General features: G+C 40.8%; 1 protein-coding gene across 1 annotated transcript in view; it reads left to right on the top strand.

The window, feature by feature from the left end:
* Positions 1–21,378, top strand: part of MOCOS (molybdenum cofactor sulfurase) — a 100,275-nt gene that overhangs the window by 61,476 nt on the left and 17,421 nt on the right. The window contains exons 13-14 of the mRNA XM_043996713.1: positions 5,718–5,856; positions 11,948–12,052. Coding sequence (XP_043852648.1) covers positions 5,718–5,856; positions 11,948–12,052 — 244 coding nt within the window. The remainder of the gene's footprint in view (positions 1–5,717; positions 5,857–11,947; positions 12,053–21,378) is intronic.

Raw genomic sequence — 21,378 nt, 5'->3', positions numbered from 1 at the left:
GTGACTCCAGCAAGTCTCCTCCTTTTTCTGAGCCTCAGTTTTCTCATCTGTAAAACGAGGAGCTTGGACTAGGTGCTCTCTAAGCTCACTTTCACCTGCTACAGTGATTCTGTGGCCAGATGATATTTGCACTAGACTTTAAAGGATGGGTGGGAATGCAGCTACAAGGCATCATTATAAATATCACGGCACAGATAAACAAATATTTTGATGTCTTGTCGTAGACTTCCATTGTGTTTATACATAACAGTGGAATCTCTGAATCCAAAGGTGTGGACATTTTAGTCACTGTCTTTGCATGATCCCATAGTGCTTTCCAGAATGGCTGTATTGACTCACAGCTCCACCTACAGTTAACATACCCATCTTTCTGCATCTCCTTCAGTATTCACTCTTCCCATTTGTTGTCATCGTCGTCAATTTGCTGGGTCTGGGGCGAAATCTTGGGGTTGTTTTGGTTTGCGTTTCTCTTATGCTTACAGATTTGGAGCAATCCTTCCTAAGGATGTTAATTACATTTCTTATTTTGAGAAATGCTTGTTCATATTGCAGGGGTGTCTTACACTGGTTGAGTGACAGCCACTGAAGATATGAATATTATCATTGTTATTGTTTGATATGATCCAATACCCTTTACCTTTCCTTCCTAGTTGCTCTCCTCTGGATATTCTGTAGCCCCCTTATGTCCTTCCTAAAATACAATGTCCAGATTAAGTATAATACCTCAGTTATGGTTTACCTAGGTCAGAGTACACTGAAACTGTCACATCCCTAACTCTGGGCACTCAAACTCTCTTAAAAGAGCTAAAATTGCACATAGAATTTGGGCTTTTTTGGGCAGCTCTGTCCACCACTTACTCGTGTAAATCTTACAGTCTACTTAAGCCCTTCTCAGGTGAATTGTTGTCTAGCTATAATTATTCATCTTGTACTTGGGAAGTTGATTTTTTGAACTCATGCAAGACTTTACATTTACCTCTGTTAACCTGAATGTTATTAAGATCCTTTTCTGGGGCCAGCTAGGTGGAGTAGTGGATAAAGCATTGGCCTTGGATTTAGGAGGACTTGAGTTCAAATCCGGCCACAGATACTTGACGCTTACTAGCTGTGTGACCCTGGGCAAGACACTTAACCTTCATTGCCCCGCCCCCCCCAAGAGATTCTGTTTTATAGTCTACTCTGTCGAAATCTTTTCAAATGTAAGTGTGAAGTGTCTGAGGCCGGATTTGAATTCAGGTCCTCCTGAATCCAGGGCTGGGGCTTTATCCACTGCACCCCCTAGCTGCCCCTTTAAATTTTACTCTATCTTAATTTAAAGGAACAGACTAGAAATAATGAAAGGAGCTTAATCCAATTATTTCCAATTCAATATACATCAAATGCCTATCGTGTGGTAAGGCTGGTGACTTTGCACATCACTGCCTCACTTAAATCCACTTGCAAGTCATGACATCAACTTCTTGATGTCATGGTCGTCTTTGAGAATGAAGGACAGACAACAATAACAACTGTGAGTTGTTATTGAGTCAGGCACTCAAAAAACAAGGTTTAAGAAAGGTCTGTGGCACCACAGTCAACTGAGTAAACCTGGTATCTTGATCCTTGATCTTGATTCTTTGCTAGCTCTGTAAACATAGTTCTGTTCTTCTTGACTGGGAGTGAACTGAGAAGCAAACTTCAAAAGGTTCAAAAAAAGCATAGGTAGAACTCAATGACCTAAAATTCTTCAGGGTAAATAAATCTAATCCAGATGTGATGCTTTTCAGAATAAAACTAGTGACATGGAGAACAAGGAGAGGAGCGTTACTGGAATATTGGAGGCCTTCAAGTTCATACCCCATGAACATTTGAAGGAATGGAGTATTTGGCCTGAAAAAGAAAGAATTTAAAAGGGATCATGTCTTCAAGTATTAAAGGACTACCATGTGGACAAGGCATGAGATTATATTACTTGACCCTAGATAGAAGACCTAGGAACACTGAGTAGAAGTTGTAAAGAGGCAATTTTCAATCAAGTGTGAGCAAAATTTCCCTCCCCATCAGAGGGATCCAAAAGTGCAATGGGATGCTTCAAGTGGTATTGGATTCCTTCTCACAAGAGGTCTTCAAGCAAAAGATATCTAAACATTGGTTGGGGATGTTATAGAGGGAGCTTTCTGTCAATAATAGGGTTAGATATGGTTGTTAAAATCTTTAATCAACTGACAAGCATATATTAAGCACTTGCTGTATACCAGGAAATTTTAGGTGCTGAGGATGTAAGTACAAAGAAGAGAACTACTCACAAGGAGTGTAGATTCTAATGGGGAACAAATATGTAATTATATATTGCATAAACATAAAGTAGATAAATACAAGGCAGTTTGGGGTAGAGGGAATTAATAGTGGGGTGATCAGGAAAGGCAACATTTTTTTTTCAGGATGTTGGCTGAGAGAGAAGGAAGATGCAGAACGAGAGCTTGATGGGGATGGTAGGCATAGACATTTTTTTAAGGATGGGGAGACTTGGAGAAGATGAGAGGGGATGAGATCAAGGTTATCCTTGGCAAGGATAAGGACTCCTTCATTATCATGATATTAGGGGAGAGGAGATATACTGGGGAGTGGTGTCAAGTAGTTTTCAGATGAAGAGAATGGGAGATGGGAGAGTTCTCAATTATCTCATTAGAGTAAGAGGCAGGATCCTCAGCTGAGTGAGAAAGGGAGGAGGAATTTCTAGGGGACTGGAGAAGGTTTAAAATTACTTCTGTAAGGAGTGAAATAGGGAACCATTTAAGGAGGAATAAAAGCTGCAACAACAACATAGGTAACATTTATATAGCACTTACTAGGTGCCAGGCACTGTCCCAAGTGGTGTTTTTTTTTGTTTTTGTTTTTGCAGGGCAATGAGGGTTAAGTGACTTGCCCAGGGTCACACAGCTAGTAAGTGTCAAGTGTCTGAGTCTGGATTTGAACTCAGGTCCTCCTGAATCTAGGGCCAGTGCCCTATCCACTGCACCACCTAGCTGTCCCCCCAAGTGTTTTACAAATATCTGGTATCATCCTTGAAACATAGGGGGCAGGTGTTGTTTTTAATCTTCATTTTATATATGAGGAAACTGAGGCAAATAGACATTAAGTGACTTGTCCAGGGTCACAATCGAATAACAGTCTGAGGCAGGATTTGAACTTGGATCTTCCTGACTTTGTGCCAGGTTCTCTATCTACTGCAATGAGGGTCCGGTTGAAGTTGAATAACATGAAATTATAATGTATCAAGTTAACATAGTTATGACTATTGCCCATGTAACCAGGAGTAGAAAAGGTAGGTAGTGGGAATAATCTAGTGCTGAGGTTTGGTAAGAGATGAACAGAAGAAAGATAAAGAAGGGAGAGATTTGAGAGGATAATGCTGAGTTGAAATTGTTGTTCAGTCGTGTCTGACTCTTTGTGACTTCATGGACCATAATGTCCGTGGGGTTTTCTTGGCAAAGATACTGAAATGGCTTGCCATTTCCTTTTCTAGTGGATTAATGCAAACAGAGGTTAAATGACTTGCCCAGGGTCACACAGCTAGTAAGTATCTGAGGCTGAATTTGAACTCGGATTTCCCTGACTCCAGGCCCAGAACTCTATCCACTGAGCCACCTAGCTGCCTTGAGTTGAAATGGCTAACAATAGATTGGAAAGGGAGGAAAGTGAATTCAGAATGGGAGATTATGTCCTGAAAAAGGCCTGGGGGGGGGGAATTGAAGGTCATGAGGAAAGCTAGCAGCTTTATGATGAACGAGGGATAGGAAGAGATGAAATGATAGAATTTGAGGTTAGACAGGGGAATACCACAGTTTTTAATGAGAGAAGTGGAGCACTTGTTGACAATGTCAAGATCCATTGTGTGACCTTTCCCTCTGGCTGAAGTCAATTGAAGGAGAAGGTCATGGGATATAAGGAGGCTAAAGAGATTAGGTAGAAGGGATGGCATGATCAGTGTGATCATCACACTGTGAATATTGAAGTCCCCTGGTGTAAGAGTAGGATTTGGGAAAGAGAGGAAGAATAAGAGTGTGGTGCTGAACTCCTTGACAAAGGGAAAGAATGACCTGGAGACCAAGTTTACAATAGCTGCCATGATTTCAATTGGGCAGAAAATTGTGATTGAACTCTAAAGGAGGAGAAGTTGCTGAGTAATGGAGGCAAAGGGAGAGGGCAGAGGCTTCATTGGGAAGCCAAGAGTGTTCTGACTCTCTAGGTTCAGTGTATGTGAGAGAGTTGGTCAGGGAGGGGCAGGGTCTGAGAGAAACTGGAGAGAGGAGTGTTAATGAGGAGGGCCATAGGTGGAGTGTCATGGGGAGACAGGATTCAGTGAGGACCAGCCAGTAGAAGAAAGTGTGAGAGAAAAAGGACCAGAATGAAGGGAATCTCAGAGGGCACAGTGGATGGGGTAGGAGGGCATGGAGCGTGACATGAGTAGAGGTGGGTTAAGTAGGGTTGGGTTGAGGTCAATGGAAGGCAAGCATTACTCAGTTGATTAATACAGGGATAGGGAGAGATCCAGGAGGATACTAGGCATAGGATCATTAACAGTGAAGCTTACAACCTCCAAGGGCTGCCACAGAGCGTTCTGAGCTGGCACTGGATCTGTTTGATCTCCTACCCTCCCTGCTGATACTTGTTTGGACTGTTGAAAACTTAGGTTACACTGACATTCTGTAGCCTTTCAGAACTTTCTACTAAGTGCTTCTAAAACCGTGTCACATTTTCACATCTTTAGGAATAAACGAAGCCATGACCTTATGAAACTTATAAGGCAATCTTGCCCTGTGCAATCAGCCTTCTGACTTCTGGCTTTAGAAGTCTTTTGTAGCAGTATCCTAACTGACCACTAGATGGTGATATTTCCCCACACTATAGGACCTTCTGGTGAGGAAGAGATGTCATTTTCCCTCCTTGAAAGAGAAAAGAATTAAATTTTTCCAGACATGAAGAAGCCCTACTGCTATCCACCCACAGCTATTGGGTGGCAGGACCAGGCAGGACCCAGTCATCCTGACATTCAGTTCACTGTGTGTGGTTTGGGGTTTTTTTTGGTTTTGTTTACTGTACACTTCTGAAAATTCACCCCGTCTTCATGAGACGCCATGGCAGAATCCAATTTCATTCTTTACCCTACCAAAATTTTTGTCATGCTGGTCATTTCTGATGGTTTCCTTCGGGGTAATAGGAGGAATCACTGAGATCCACTTTATAACTCCTGGTGATATTTTCATGGCTTGAAGGTAAATGGTTTTCAGGTGATTTGGATGTATTTAGACAACTGGGGCTAAGTATTATTATTTAAAAGCTTTCTTCTATTTTATTTTTGGAGAATTAGTTATTTTCAGTAGTCAGCTTACATCAATTAATCAACGATCATTTATTAAGTGCATATGATCCTTTCCCTAGGTTTCCCAAGCCTTCTGTGTCTTTAACAATGGATAATTTCAACTTCTTTGCTTTCTCCTAGGAATGTTTACTGTGTCTAAATATTAGCCGCAGCACACTCCATTTATAGATTAATTTCTGTTCCTCAAAATCTTGGTAATACAGTCTTGTAAACATTTTTTCCCTAATTACCAAGGCCCCAAGTATAAATAAGTATCAATAAATGAATCTTAACATTCACCTAATCAGATGGATAATGCTTATAGTACAATTAATACATTATTCCCATTTTTTTGGGGGGGGCTGTGTATTGACAGTGATGAAAATGGAACAGAAGAACTATTGTCAATGAGAGAGCTAATTCAGCGTTTCCGTGCCAACATAGTTATCAGTGGAACTAAGGCTTTTGAAGAAGAGAAATGGGATGAGATTTCCACTGGCACCATAAATTTTCTGGTAAGTAGCAGAAAATTTGTACCCAGAGGTCCCCATGCAGATCCAAGCCTTGTGTAGTACTGTGGAAAGAACACTGACCTGTGTTTAAATTCTGCCTCTAATGTTTACTCTGTATGATTTTGGGAAGTTACCTAGCCTCCCTAACCTTCACTCAGTTTCCTTGTATGTAAGGATCCTATGCCCCCTTTCCCTTTACTTTGTCAACATTTTCAGTCAAACTAAGAGAATGGTATTTCTGGTACCATTCTTCTCCTAACCATACTTGATAGATCTCTAGTCTTTCTAGTTAAAAAGTTGTTGAGGGATGAGAGGAGGGTCAGCATGGTGATGGTGGCTTCTGTTAGTGTCTGGATGACATGATGTCTTGAAGTATTGAAGGGCTCTCTGATGGAAGAGGGATTAAACTTGTCTTGCTTGGCTCCTGAAGGCAAAACCAGGAGCAATGAATGAATGGATGAATGGGTGCCGTGGAGGCAAATTTATGCTTAATGTTAGAAGAAACAAGCAAAGGACTTCCTAATGGTGGGAAGTTAGAAGTTTTTAGGCAAAGACTGGATGACTATTTGGCACATGCCATGTAAGGGATTCCCATCAGATATGTTTTGGGATAGATTGACTACTTACCACTGTGAGGATTCAGGGATTCTGAGAAGTAGGCTGGTTGGAATTCCTTCCCACACTATCAGCATCATCTCCCTAAGTCCAGTCAATTTTGAAGATTCACATTTGGAATAGAATAACCAGTCATCATAAAATTCCAATTACCTGTATCTAGCCTTGATATAGAATATTATTTTTAAAAAATATAACCTTGCATAGAGAGGCATCCTGGCACTGGGAATAGAGTGCCAGCCTCTACCACATGTTGGCCTTGTGACCCTGAACAAGTCATTTAACTTTCTCTATGCCACAGGCAACTCTCTAAGACTCTGAGGTGCAGAGCAAACACCGGTCTGTACTGGCAGAGGGAGTTTCTTCACTGAGAATTTCCTGGAGCAGGGAATCCACAAGCCTGGTACATTATACTTCCCTCTCCCTTCTACCCCCCTCCCCTCCACAAAGTTTGCAAAACTCTGTTCTTTAGGACAGTGATAAAATAGCAATATTCTTAAGTATGAGATGGTCTTCTCTCCTGAAAAGTTCACAGAATTCCAGGCCACCAAAACTCTGCCACTGACCTGAAACTGAAACCTAGCTACCAGTGAGTTGCCTTTCATTGCCAGACATGATCTGGCACAGCCAACAACACTGGAAGGTTGGAATCAGAATTATGGGTGGAGAAGAAGCTACCAGATGAGTTCCTCTCAACCACTTCTAACCATTCTTCACGTTTCCTTTTTCTGTTGCTGTGGGCTCCAAGGTAGTTGAGGAAAGAAGGAGAAAGAGGGGCTCGAAGAGAGAGAGGGCAAGTAGAGGGGTGGTTTGACATCCAAGGGGAGCAAAGAGTAGATGTGAAGTCTACATAAAGTGATCAGTTAAACTTATAATTCCCAAGGCTGGGTAGTCAATGATTTTGACTTCAGCTTTCTGACTACTTAAATAGTAAACATTGGAGAGATGAAGTATTTATTAAGTGCTTATTGTTTGCTAGTTATTCATTATTAATCACATAAGCTCATTGCTTCTCTTCTTTCTTCGAACTCTCTCCCAATTCTTTCTCCTTCCCTGTCTCTCTTTCATTTTTTGGCCATACCTTTACTATCTCTTCTGATGTTTCCTGGTCTTCCCATTCCCCTACCTGGGGTTTTATCCAAAGTTCTGCTTTAGTCCTTTTTTGGTCTCTCCACACTTTTCTTCAGAAATCCCATCCATACACACAATCTTGGTCTCTTGGGAATGACTCCAAAATCTGCTCTGAGAGCCGTCTTTTTACTTGCTTTACTAGTCTCTATATTCCCAGTTGTCTGTTATAAGTTTTATATGGAGATTGTATCAGTGTCAGGAATATAAGTGAAAATGAGTCATAGACTCAAAAGCCAAGACCAGAGAGTCTAAACTAAGACTAGGAGTAGGAGGAGGGTGTAGACCTGAGAATGGACCCAGTTTGGAGAAGGACCAGCAAACTGGAGACTAGCATTTTGGGTTAGGAACCAGGTGGATCGCCAGAATTGAGAAAATATACAAGTACCAAGGTCAGTGCCAAGCAGTAGGTGAGAATTAGGGCAGGATCAAAGGATCACACAGTTCTTGAAGGTCAAAACAGACAACCCAGTCTGGAATCCAGGGATGCAGCCTGGTTACGAGTGCTCAGAAGCCAGGCCAACATTCTGAGCAAGAGGAGTCAGAAGCTAAGCAAGGAATCTGGGCATTGAGTATAGCACACCAGCAGCAAAGAAGACCTTGATACTATGCCAGCACTTTACTTCAGCCAGGGAATTTTTATCTACTTAAGGTTTAAATCTTGTTTTCTCTTCCACTGCTCTGTACTTTTTTTTTTCCTCCTGAGGTGAAACAATTCATAATTTTCCTGTCTCCCTCCTCTGCAATGTTTTGCAAGTGAGCTTGTGATCTAGACTGCTGTTGTCCTTGATGGCCATATTTCTCCATTTGACAAGGGCATTTAGTGTTTGCCTGAGATTTTAGAGCTGAGGGAGGAGATGGTCTTCTAGTGTCCTGTTTTTTTTGTGAGGCAATTGGGGTTAAGTGACTTGCCCAGGGTCACACAGCCAGTTAAGTGTTAAGTGTCTGAGGCCGGATTTGAACTCAGGTTCTCCTGACTCCAAGGCCAGTGCTCTATCCACTGCCCACCTAGCCGCCCCTAGTGTCCTCTTTTTGTTAATTGCTTTATGTAGATTAAAGTTCTCTGAGAAATAGCAATAGTCAATGTCTTCAGTAAGAGATGGCTGGGCAGAGGTTCAGGCCTGATACCTTTAAGACAGATGGTTAAGGTTTCGATTGCTGTGAGGCATCAGAAGTAAACCAAGGACCCACAAGCCTAGTGATTAAGGTAGCACCTACGGAATTATGGCATCTGGGAAAAAGGGCTGGCTCGAAGTCTAGAAACCAAGAGGTCAAGAAAGAGGTGAAGTCATCAAAGTTTTCAACTACCAGAAATAAGTCAATCAGCTCAGAATCAGGAGAACAAAAATTAAAGTGCAAAGGGACAAGCAGACCTTGATATTCAAGGGAAGCACAGCTCCAGCATTCAGGATGACAGGTAGAGCAAGATACTAGGAGCTATGAAAAGGCAAGAGTGAACTTCATCCTTGGACCCTTTGGTCTCTATTATACTTCCTTCTGGGAATGGTTGGGAAGCAGTGAGTGGTTGAGGTACGTACGAAATCATTAGTCATACTATCATAGCAGGGATACTCTGTGGCTAGGATTAAGATATAAAAGATTGGAATGCAGCATATTCTTACTATACCTCTGCACATCTTTTTAAGGCTCTGGATTTAATTAGAATGAATGCAATGGAAATGAAAGAATTTAGCCAGCATGCATATGTCCAGGACTGAACTTCAGAGCTATAGAATCATTCAATCGACAAGTATTTATTAAGCACCTACTGTGTGCTAAGCTTTGGGAACATAAAAACAAAAATGAAACAGTACCTGTTCTCAAGGAGCTTACATTGTATAGGAGACAAAATGTACAGATGTGAATATAGATTTTTAAAGTGCAAGGTAATTTGGGTGAGAAGGCACTACTAACCAGGGAGATAAAGTGAGGTTACATGTAGAAGGGGGTATTTGGCAAATGAGGGGCTGAGCAGGGAGGACGTTTCAGACATGGGAAATGGGAGATGGGAGGGGAGAGAGATGCTAGAAGTGAGGAGAAATTGAGTTTGGCTGTGAGTGAAGGAAGGAGAGTAATGCATAAGGAGGCTGCAAAGGTTGGTTGGGCACAGGATGTCAAATAAAAATGTTTCTATTTGATTCTAGAGACCATAGGGAACCACTAGAATTTACTGAGGAGCATGATATGTCATACTTGGATGTTAGCAGTTTGTGGAGGATGGATCAGAGTGGGGAAACACTTGAGCAAGGGAGAGCAGTTAGGAGGCTAGTCATCAAATTTTTTTTAATGTATCTTGTGTGTATAGCACTATGCCAAGTGTTCTGGATAAACACTACTAATACTATTGATGATAATGATACTCTTAGTCTACAAGATAGGAGAAGCATTTTATTATTCTTTTTGAGTTCAGGACCTACTACTTAGGTCTCATTAGAAAGAACAGAGGATCAATGTCCTGGGACCTGGTTGTTGCACAATGCAATAGAGGGAGGTTGAGTCTGAGAGTATGATTGCTTTAGTTTATTCTTTTTTTTGTGGTGTTGATGTTCTCTGGAAAACCATGTGCACTCAGAATAACATAGTTGAGGCAAGGCTAGAGAAGCAAATTTGTTCTCTTGATAAGTTGTTGCCTTAGTGTGGTTTTACTCTAGAAACAACCTAAGGATGTACACTTATAGTTGCCTCCGGGTCAGTAGGTGTCAGGTGCTATAACTTTGGTTCTGTGGTTTTCCTCTCTCCTCTGAGTGAACTCCATTTCTAGCACAACTTGTTGCCCACTTGCAGTATCCCAGCAGGATGAGATCAGGGTGTTTTGATCAAAGGCCTACATAGCGTATTCTATTTCCACAGTACCTTTCACCTGCGGATTTGGGTGATGATGGCAATAGATTTGATCCCAAGATGGCAGCATGTATCCAGAGAACTTACAGTATCAGACCCCATTGGTTTTTTTACTCCATGAATGAGTGAGGAGAGAAAAAGCTGGTGTTTTTCCTTTCACATGTACAAGATATGGATGCATCACATCACTGGAGTGATGTCCTTAGTTTTTAAGAGCAGTTGCTTAAAGTCACAGCCCACTTCCCTCCCATGCCTGCCTTCATCCATCATCATATTTACCACTCTCCAATTATGAAATTCCCACCTAGGAGTTGTTTATTTATTTTCTTCATAAGCATAACCAGGATGGGATAATCAGAGCTTTGTTCAAGCAAAGATAAATTTCGAGGGTGCTATATGTGTTGGAAGTGTGTGACTAAGGGCTCATTCATGGGAAGGGAGCTTGAAAGGGGTAGGACCACCAACACTTGGACCTCTTCATGCAAACTCAGTTCATCCATGAGTCTTCCACCAGGATGTGGGGAAGTTGGAGCCAGATATCTCCTTTTCCCTCAGGTCAAGGCTTCAGTTCAATTTAATGTAATAAACATGTATTAAGTCCCCACTGTGTTCCAAGCTCTGAGAGTACAAGGGAAAAATAAAATAGTACATGCCCTCAGGAAGCTACATTCTCCTGGGTGGGAAACAACAAGTATATTCCCAAGCCAAGGCCAGGATGGGGGGATGGGTGGTCCCTAGTCTTTAAACCTCTGAACTAAGGACAAACTAGATTCCTGGCTTCCTTTAAGACTCAGTTTATGCACACTTCCTGCAGGTATCCTTTTCTGGTCTCTCAGGCTATTTAATGCCTTATTTTCTAGAGCTATGTCTCATCTTTTTCTGTATGTATCTTGTTTATACTGATAAATACATACATATATGTATATGTACACATATAGATACATACATATGTATCTATATCTGTCGGTTGGGTATTCCATTGGAATGTCCCTGGTTAGCACGGGCCAAGTTTTCTTTTTTCTTTGTCTCTTATTTGGTAACCTCATTAGTTCCTATGAGTCTGATGCTCATTTCTTTTCAGATGCCTTCCAGATCTAAATATCCAACCCTAATTTATCTCCTGAGCTCCAGTCCCTTATCTGCAATTACTTCTTGATCGCATTCAAATGAATATACTATAGACATCTCATATTTGGCATTTTAAAAGCCCACATTGTGACTGAAACTCTTTGTTTCTGTTGAGAATAGCATCAACCTACCAGTCACCCAAGTTTGTGACTTCAGCATCATTCTTGATTCTTCCCTCTTCCTCATTCCACACCTGTAACCATTGACTTGCCAAGTCTTGTTTATTCTACTTCCACACAATCTCTTTTTACTATATTAATAGCACCTTAGTTCCTTAGTTCAGGTATTCATCTTGTCTGGACTATTGCAATAGTTACTTAATTGGGACTTTGGGCTTTGATTGAGTCTCTCCTTCTACCTCTTCTCTTTGCTGCTATTTCAGGTGTTGGGACCATGTCACAGGTGCCAAATGATTTGCATTGATCAACAAACTGGACAAAGAAACCAAGATGTATTCCAAACACTTTCTGCTACTCGAGAGAGGAAGGTAAGTGGAACTGCAAAGTATCTCTGTGGTATATATTTAAGATGCTGTGCAAATTTTCTGTGGCCAGTACTTTGTTCATATCTAGTATTAAGAAGTCCTTATGTGGGGGGGGGGGGCGGCTAGGTGACGCAGTGGATAAAGCACCAGCCCTGGATTCAGGAGTACCTGAGTTCAAATCCGGCCTCAGACACTTGACGCTTACTAGCTGTGTGACCCTGGGCAAGTCACTTAACCCCCATTGCCCTGCAAAAACAAACAAACAAACAAACAAACCCAAAAAGTCCTTATGACCGTGATTGGATATTTTTTATAGTCTAGAATTATAAGGAAAAAAGGATTATGACTTAAGGTTTCCATGTGTTTACAGAGATAGGAAGGTAAATAATCATTCATTGATTCACTTAATCAAAAAGCTTTTATTAAATTACTAGGGAACAAGGTATTTCATGGGTCTTTGGGGGTCAAAGAGTGGCTAATGAGCATATTTATAGTTACTTTTTTTTTTTTTTTTAGTGAGGCAATTGGGGTTAAGTGACTTGCCTCCAGGGTCACACAGCTAGTAAGTGTTAAGTGTCTGAGGCCAGATTTGAACTCAGGTACTACTGATTCCAGGGCCAGTGCTCTATCCACTGTGCCACCTAGCTGCCCCTATAGTTACTTATGCTGTTCCTTGGGAGTCTTTGCAGTTCAGTAGAATCTGCTGAAGTTTGCACTCTGTTGATGTGTGACCTTTGAGAACTCAGGAAAGTTACTGAAGTAGACATTGGGCCTGGAAAAGTAGGAAGAGATATCCTGCAGCAAGAATGAGAAGCAACAGATAGGGAATCAGGTGTTGTGCTAATATTTCCCAAATATTAAAAAAATCCACAGGAAGACTTCCAGTGTGGCAAATAGATCCTATGGAAGATTTATGGAATTACAAGAGCAAGAATCACATAGAATGAAAAATTATAGATGGGTTGTGATTTGTACCCCCAGAGGGAGGCACTCCCCAGGCATACAATCCACCTAAGGATTGAAGTGCAGACCAAGCTTTTTCCTGAACATTGTCCCTGTCTTCAGGGAGCTTTCAATAAAGTTGTGTAAACAAAACCTAGATGAAGCAAATATATTTAAACAAATGAAAAACAGTCTTATTGTTCTCCTCCTGTATTCTATACACACATACAATTTCAAAATATTTCCCATGCATAATTTTCCCTCTTCCACTTTATTATTATTTGAAACATCAGCCTAACTAAGGGAGGCTCTTCTCAGCTAGCCTTGTACTTAAAGAAGCAGCCATGCCAATTCAGGGTTGGGCTATGGGAGACCTAATACCTCTTCCCAAGTGATACTCATGGCACTCCTTCCTAGTTCTCTTGACTAGACATATACAGTCATGTGTTTCCAACTACATCTGGAGCCCTGTGGCTATCAATTGAGCTAGGGGCTGCTTCAATTGCACTTTATTCCTTGGATCAGAATTGTGGAAGCTCTGAAACTTGAATAGAAAGGAAATACCACTGTTTAGTCACCTCTTTTCTGTCTTTTCCACAAATATATGGAGCCATTGGTCCAGCTGCTCTGGAAAGCATTTTGGAACTGTATACCCAAAAAGTCAGCAAACTGTTTATACCCTTTGACCCTGTAATTTCATTACTAGACACATACTCCAAAGAAATATAAGAAAGGGGGCAAATACCTTTATGTATAAAAGTATTCGTAATAGCTCTTTATGTTGTGGAAAATAACTGGAGGGGGCACCTGGGTAGCTCAGTGGGTAAAGCACCAGTCCTGGATTCAGGAGGACCTGAGTTCAAATTTGGCCTCAGACACTTGATGCTAGCTGTGTGACCCTGGGCAAGTCACTTAACTCTCATTGCCCCCCCCAAAAAAAAGAAAGAAAAAAAATAACTGGAAACCAAGGTGGTACCCATAATTGGGGATGGCTGAACAAATTGATACACATATAATTAAATACTGTTACACTATAAGAAATGATTAAAGGGAAAGTCAGAGAAACTTGTGAAGACTTACTTGTATAAGCTGATCTAGAATGAAATGAGCAGAAACAGAACTAGTTAAATATGGGCTAAAACATTATTTAAAAACCCCAACAATTTAGAAAGACATAAAAACTCTGAACATTATCTTATATTATTAATGTGTTGCTAGGACACAAGGGTAGAATACTGCACCTGGTCTTTCTCCCTAAGGGACTCCTTTTAAGTACGTTCAGTTTTAGGGGGATCTGACCACCTAGAACAAGGTTTCTTAACCTGGGACCTGTGAATTTACATTTAAAGTATTTTGATAACTATTTCATTATAATTGGTTTCCTTTGTAATTCTATGAATTTAATTTTATGTAATGATTCTGAGATGAGGTCTGTAGACATAACTAGACTTCACAGGATGTCCATGCTATGGAAAAGATAAAGAATCTCTAACCTAGAAGAAGGATCAGAGGCCTTTTCTCATACTCTTTGACTTGTTACAGCTTCCACCCTGCTTTAATTATTCAAAGTTTTGACTCATGTCTAAAGCTTCCCCAAAGGGAAGTAGAAAAGTACTCATTGTACTTCATAAATCAGATAAGGGGTGGGAACTTATTTCCTACACACAAAAGAAATGTTAAAGGAAACATAAGACTTATAGTAGGCATTAACTGAACTTAATTAATTATGTATTAATATTTGCATATTAATAAGTATATAACATTATTACTATTATAATCTCTCAGGAGGCTGTTTAATGGGGGTACCTAGTAACATTTCACCTTAGTTCTATACTGTACTGTCCAAACAGCTCCTGGTCTTAGTTTTCTGCTAAGTAGAAGTAGCTAGGTGGCACAATGGATAGAATGTTGGTTCTGGAGTCTGGATGACCTGAGTTCAAATCTCACCCCAGATACTTATTAGCTATGTGACCCTGGGTAAGTCACTTAAACTCTGTTTGCGTTAGTTTTCTCAACTGTGAAATGGGGATGATAATGGTAACACCTGCCTCCCAAGGTTGTTGCAAGGATCAAATGAGATAATTGTAAAATGCTCAGCTCAATGCCTGGCCTCGTTTCTATTAACTCACCACCTGGGGCCTGTAGTTTCTATAGGAGTCAGTTGTGCAGTCCCTCTCCAGTCCGCTCTCAGAAGCTCACCAACAGGAAAGAGAGCTCCTCTCATGGAGTGTTCCTTTTTTCTACTTTTTCTCTCCCTCCCCCAAAAGGGAGGTCCTTCAAGTTGCATGGCTGAGAGTGGTCCCCTAGTGACGTCAGTAGTATACTAACACATTACTCAGGGCAGGCCAGGTGTGGCCTATATCTCATCATCTCCAAGTAGGTACTTAGTCGGTTTCTCATTCTCACCCAATTCAAACAGTACTAAATCAATCAGGTGAGGCCCCTGGGCATCTGCCAATTATCATATTATCATATTATCAATTATCATATCACAATTATTATTATCATTATCATCATTATCATTTTCATTGATTAGGCAAGGAGTTGGGCCCATCCTTTTGACAGTGGTCATTTTCTTTCATGAAAAACTCCCCTTACCACCAGTTAGCTCTATCCAATGGATACAGTTCCTCTTGAATTCACAAGATCATCACCCCATTTTAAGAATGATGTTTGGTCATCTAGTCAGGAAAGAGAAAGCAGAGTCAACCCCAAATCCAGAATCAGGCTCGCTTATGCAGGAAATTGACTTTAGTTGCTGCATGATCATGGCTGCATGTTAGCTTGGGTCAAGGGTAAGGCAACTGCCCTTCCCCACCCCACCCCCCACTCCTCTTGGAAATCTTTTTTTTTTTCCTTTTTTTTTGTTTTTTTGTTTTTTTTGCTGGGCTATGGGGGTTAAGTGACTTGCCCAGGGTCACACAGCTAGTAAGTGTCTGAGACTGGATTTGAACTCAGGTACTCCTGAATCCAGGGCCGGTGCTTTTATCCACTGTGCCACCTAGCTGCCCCCCTCTTGGAAATCTAATGAAAACTAGCTACTACAGGAGTTGAAGAAAGACAGAGTTAGCCAGAAGCTGTCTCTTCTTCTATTTTTTTTTTTTTACGGGGCAATGGGGTTAAGTGACTTGCCCAGGGTCACACAGCTAGTAAGTGTTAAGTGTCTGAGGCCGGATTTGAACTCAGGTACTCCTGAATCCAGGGCCAGTGCTTTATCCACTGCGCCACCTAGCCGCCCCTTGTCTCTTCTTTTTAACTGACGAAGTAACTCCCCCACCCTTGCTACAGTCAGGAAACAAAAATAGGACCATAGGATCACCTGGAGTTTATTTCTTCTTAACAGATCTTTAGGGTTGAGGGTTTTTTTGTTTTGTTTTTTGGTTTTTTGGTGTGGCGCCACCACATGGCTAGAAGCACTCATGTGGCTCATTATCCTTAAAAACTCTATGTTTTGCCCTCTATTGCTGGAATCCAGCAGGTCACTTTTGCACATGTAACATGGGATGACTGCATTAGAAATGCAGTGACCTATCCAGATGCCAGACAACCAGTCATGAAACAAGTTTTCTGCCTCTTGACAGAGAGATGATGGACTAGATAGAAGTGAAGAATGAGGCATATATTCTTGGACACAACCAATATGTGAACTTGTTTTGCTTATTTGTAACAAAAAGTTTAACTTCTTAAAAAATTAGTTGGGGAGAATATGAGGGGAGATGGGGACTAGTCATAGTGATCCCCCCCCCCCAAAGAAAAGATTTTGCATGAAGCATTTAAAAAATACACAGAAGAGGGGGAAGCTAGGTGGCACAGTGGGTAAAGCACCAGCCCTGGATTCAGGAGGACCCGAGTTCAAATCCAGCCTCAGACACTTGACACTTACTAGCAGTGTGACCCTGGGCAAGTCACTTAACCCTCATTGCCTCACCAAAAAGAAAGAAAGAAGGAAAGAAAGAAAGAAAGAAAATACACAGAAGAGAATGGAAGGAAGTTTGGAAAGAGACACAGATAAGCAAGATAGCTTTGGAACTAACCTGTTAAATTTACTATATATTTTTTAAATAATTGAGATTTGTGTTTTCATATAGAGTCTTTTTCTTGTTTGTCTATGGAATTGTTAATATTTGTTAATATTTGTCAAGATCAAAGTTAAGAATAACAAAATCTATAGAGCCTACAGTAAAGCAGTCTTTTATGCTTAGCATTGGGGAATTACTGAAGAAGAAAAGTTAGGAGAGAGCTATATTTTCATTAACATTATTGCCAATTGCTATTTATTTAAATCTCATTTAGCCATTTCTTTAGTAAATGAGAGTGGGATTCTTATATATTAATAAGGATGGTGGCAGACTAAGACTTGGGTGTATGCATTTTTCTCCACAATTCTTTTCTACTTTCATTTTAGAGTGAAAATATCATGTGAAAGAAAGGAGAAATTATGCTAGTATGTATGGTGTACATATAAATACATAAGTATGTATAAGTATGGCATATTGTATATATAAGTGCAAAACAAGGGAATAATTAATGTGGACTAAGGTTTGTCATAAATCATTTAATCAGTGGTAGTTGTCCATTCTTGAAAAGGACCAACATGATACTACTATGTTGGAGTCAAAGTACAGTGTGTCCAACTGTGGCTGATCAGACCAATATGAGCTCAGAAAGCTCTGCCATAGGTCTGTCAGAAATAATCCACACGGACCTTTGGAGTAGAGATGTCTCTTAATTTTCCTATCTCACATTTCTTTTGAGCTGCAATTTTGCTTTGCTCTTAGAGCACAGCACCTTCTTTGGTGCAGGCTTAGCATGCTGGAGTGGTTTTTTAGTGTCTCACATGTCACACAGTTGATTCCAAAATTCTTCAGAGAGACCTTGAGAGTGTCCTTGTATCACTTCTTCTGATCTTTACATGAGCATTTGCCTCATATGAGTTCTTTGTGACATTTGAAAAGCATGGCTAACTCATCAGAGTTGTGCTCTCTGTAGTAGACTTTGAATACTTGGCAGTTTAGCTCCAGAGAGGACCTCAGTGTCCAGTAAGTACCTTATCTTGCTAGGCCATCTTCAGAATATTCCTAAGACAATTCATATAGAAGCAATTCAGTTTCCTGGCAAGGTGCTGGTAGACTGTCCAGGTTTCATGGGCATACAACATCATTATGAAGTCAGTACAATGGCCCTGTAGATCTTCAGTTTGGGAGGCAGTCTAATACCTCTTCTCTCTCATACTTTCCTTTGGAACCTCCTAAACAATGAACTAGCATCAACCTCATCATCCATGTGTACGTCCCTGGAAAGTATACAGCCAAGGTATATCCATTGGTGACTGGGAAAATAAGAGCATCATCCATTATCCAGAACATATGCAAGCAATGGCACATGGAACTGGTGTACAACACTGATGAGCTTCTCCAGGCAACTTGCCTGGAGTACTTAATCAATATTGTACTATGGAAAGAGCATTGAATTTGGAGTCTGAAGATCCAGGTCTGACACTTATAAGCTGTGGTACAATGGACAGGCCATTTAATCTCCCTTTGAGCTTCAGTTTTATTTAAAAAATGGAGATAATAATCTCTATGCTATTACCAACAAGCCCTTACGGTTGTTGTGAGGAAATGCTTTGTAAAGTATTCTACAAATAGAAGTTATTATCTGGTCCAATCCCTTCATTTTATAGGTGGAGAATTATGAGTCAGGTGACTTGTGTAAGGTCACACAGCCAGTTAGTTTTATACATTATGGCAATAAATGCTTAGCTAGAGGAATATGATCTATAAGTGAAAAGACTTTAAAAGTACAGTAGATGAGGGGCAGCTAGGTGGCACAATGGTTAGAGCACCAGCCCTGGAGTCAGGAAGACCTGAGTTCAAATCTGGCTTCAGACACTTAACAGCTGTGTGACCCTGGGCAAGTCACTTAACCCCAATTGCGCGCCCCCCTATTTCTCTCTCTCTCTCTCTCTCTCTCTCTCTGTGTCACACACACACACACACACACACACACCCACTTCAGTAGATGAAAATAGAAAATTATTTTGGAAACTAAATTAAGGATGGGAGAAATATATTTTTGTATGAAGAGACGATTTCCAAATCCTGACCCTAGCAGGTGGTTATTACTAACCAAAGGGAGGACACCAATATATGATTCTTTGTGGTGTTTGAAGTAACCTTATTTTGCTTGGCCTAAAGTTTTCAAAACTTCTTTCTGACCTGCTGACAAGACCAGAGAAATGAAAGAATCTTGTAGCTGAGCAGTTTGTAAATTCTGGTCATGCCTGCTCTATGGAAGACATGTGCTGTCTCCCCAAATGACTAGCACACAGACTTTTTTTTCCTGTTTAGAATTTTATTTTCCAAAATATATGTTAAAACAAATTTTGACATCAATTTTTTTTTTTTTAGTGAGGCAATTGGGGTTAAGTGACTTGCCCAGGGTCACACAGCTAGTTAAGTGTTAAGTGTCTGAGGCCGGATTTGAACTCAGGTACTCCTGACTCCAGGGCCAGTGCTCTATCCACTGCGCCACCTAGCTGCCCCTGACATCAATTTTTAAAAACTTTGTGTTCCAACTTCTCTTCCTCCCTTCCCACCCCCACCTCCACCCTCAAGAACTCAAGCAATTCAATATAAGTTATTCATGAATAGTCATGGAAAACATCCCCACATTAGCTAAGTTGTGAGAGAAAACAGACAAAAAACAAAACTTTAGATTAAAGAATTGTAAAAAAAAATGTGTTTCCATCTCTTTTCAGATGCCATCAGTTCTTGCAATTTTCATAAGTCCTTAAAGGTTATATTAGATCATTGCCTTGCTGAAAATAACCATGTGCTTCCCAGCAGATCATCTTACACTCTTGCTGTTATTTTGTATACAGTGCATTTCTCTCTGCTTCAGTTCATGTGGGTCTTTCCAGGTTTTTCTGATAGCATCCTGTTCATCATAACTTTTATATAGTACCTTAAACTTGACAAAGAATTTTCTTCACAAAGTAGGTACCATACATTTTGCCATTATAATCAATCATCATAACTATTTCCTTCTATCCTATTCCCTTCCCATGATATTTACTCTATTTTCTATCTTCTTTTACCCTATTCCTCCTCAAAAGTATTTTACTTCTGACTGCCCCATCCCCCCACTCTGCCCTCCCTTCTTTCACCCTCTTCCCCTTCTACCTTCCTGTAGGGTTAAATAGATTACTCCTCTCAATTGGCTGTGAATGTTATTCCCTCCTTGAGCCCACTCTGATGAGATTAAGGTCTTTGAGCTAATTCTGTGTTCTAAATTTTTCTTCTCCCTCTCTCCTCAATTCTCCCTATGAAATCAAGCAATATGTCATACTTGTGCAGTTATGCAGAATATCTTCACCTTCCTCGAAAGTGTTTTGCTTTTTATTGTTCCCTCCCCCAATCCTTCCCTCCTCCTCCTCTTCCCCCCCCTCCATCTCCATCCCCTCTCACTTTCCCTCAGGGCAAAAATATATTACTATACCTATTTGAGTATGTATGTTATTCCCTCCTTGAGCCAATTCTAATGATACTAAGGTTCACTCACTCCCCTACTCCTTCCCCCTCTTCCCCTCCCCTCCATAAGCTTTTTTCTTGTTTCCTTCATGTGAACTACCTCTCCCCAGTCCACCTCTCTCCTTCCCCCTCCCCCAGTGCATTCCTCCTACCCCTCAACCCTATTTTAAAGATGTCATCATGGGTTAGCCAGAGCACTAGCCCTGGACCCAGGAGGCCTGGAGCCCAAATCCTGCCCCAGACATAAGACACACCCCACCCTGTTTGCCCCACAAAGAACATGGATAAAAAGAAAATAAATGCTCTACAGATATCATCCCTTCATATTCAGTTCAGACCTGTGTCCTTTGTCACACAGACTTCTTACCATTTCTTAACTGTTTCTAAGTCCCTGAATATACATGGTTTGTGCTTTCACAAGATGACCTCATTGTTTTAAAAGAAAACTCTGTTCAAATCCAGCAATTGGATGGGATTCCAAAATCTTTAGCATGGCATTCGAGGCTCATCGCATTCTGTCTCTAACTGACCTTTCTGCCATCTCATACCTACCTTTTTCACTCACAATAACTCATTATTTCCTATATACTGAGATGTCCTACTTGTGGGCCTTTACTAGTGTCATCCCCTCTCTGTAATAGCCCTCCATCTCTTTCTGTTTGTTGAAATCCTGCCCAGTCTTCCAGGTCACCCATTCCATGAAGAACACCCTTGATCTTCCTAGCTGGAAGTAATCTCTCCCACCTCTCAACTCTCATAGCACTTTCCATCTCTCATGAAATTACCCCATGCTTATTTGTGTATAAGCAGCATTTCCCTTACTAGGTCACAAGCTTTTTGATGGCAGGGACTGTG

This window comes from Dromiciops gliroides, chromosome 1 (genome assembly GCF_019393635.1).
Source record: "Dromiciops gliroides isolate mDroGli1 chromosome 1, mDroGli1.pri, whole genome shotgun sequence".
Taxonomy (NCBI): Eukaryota; Metazoa; Chordata; class Mammalia; order Microbiotheria; family Microbiotheriidae; genus Dromiciops; species Dromiciops gliroides.
The sequence above is the reverse complement of the archived record's forward strand: the minus strand, read 5'-3'. Positions and strand labels throughout refer to the sequence as shown.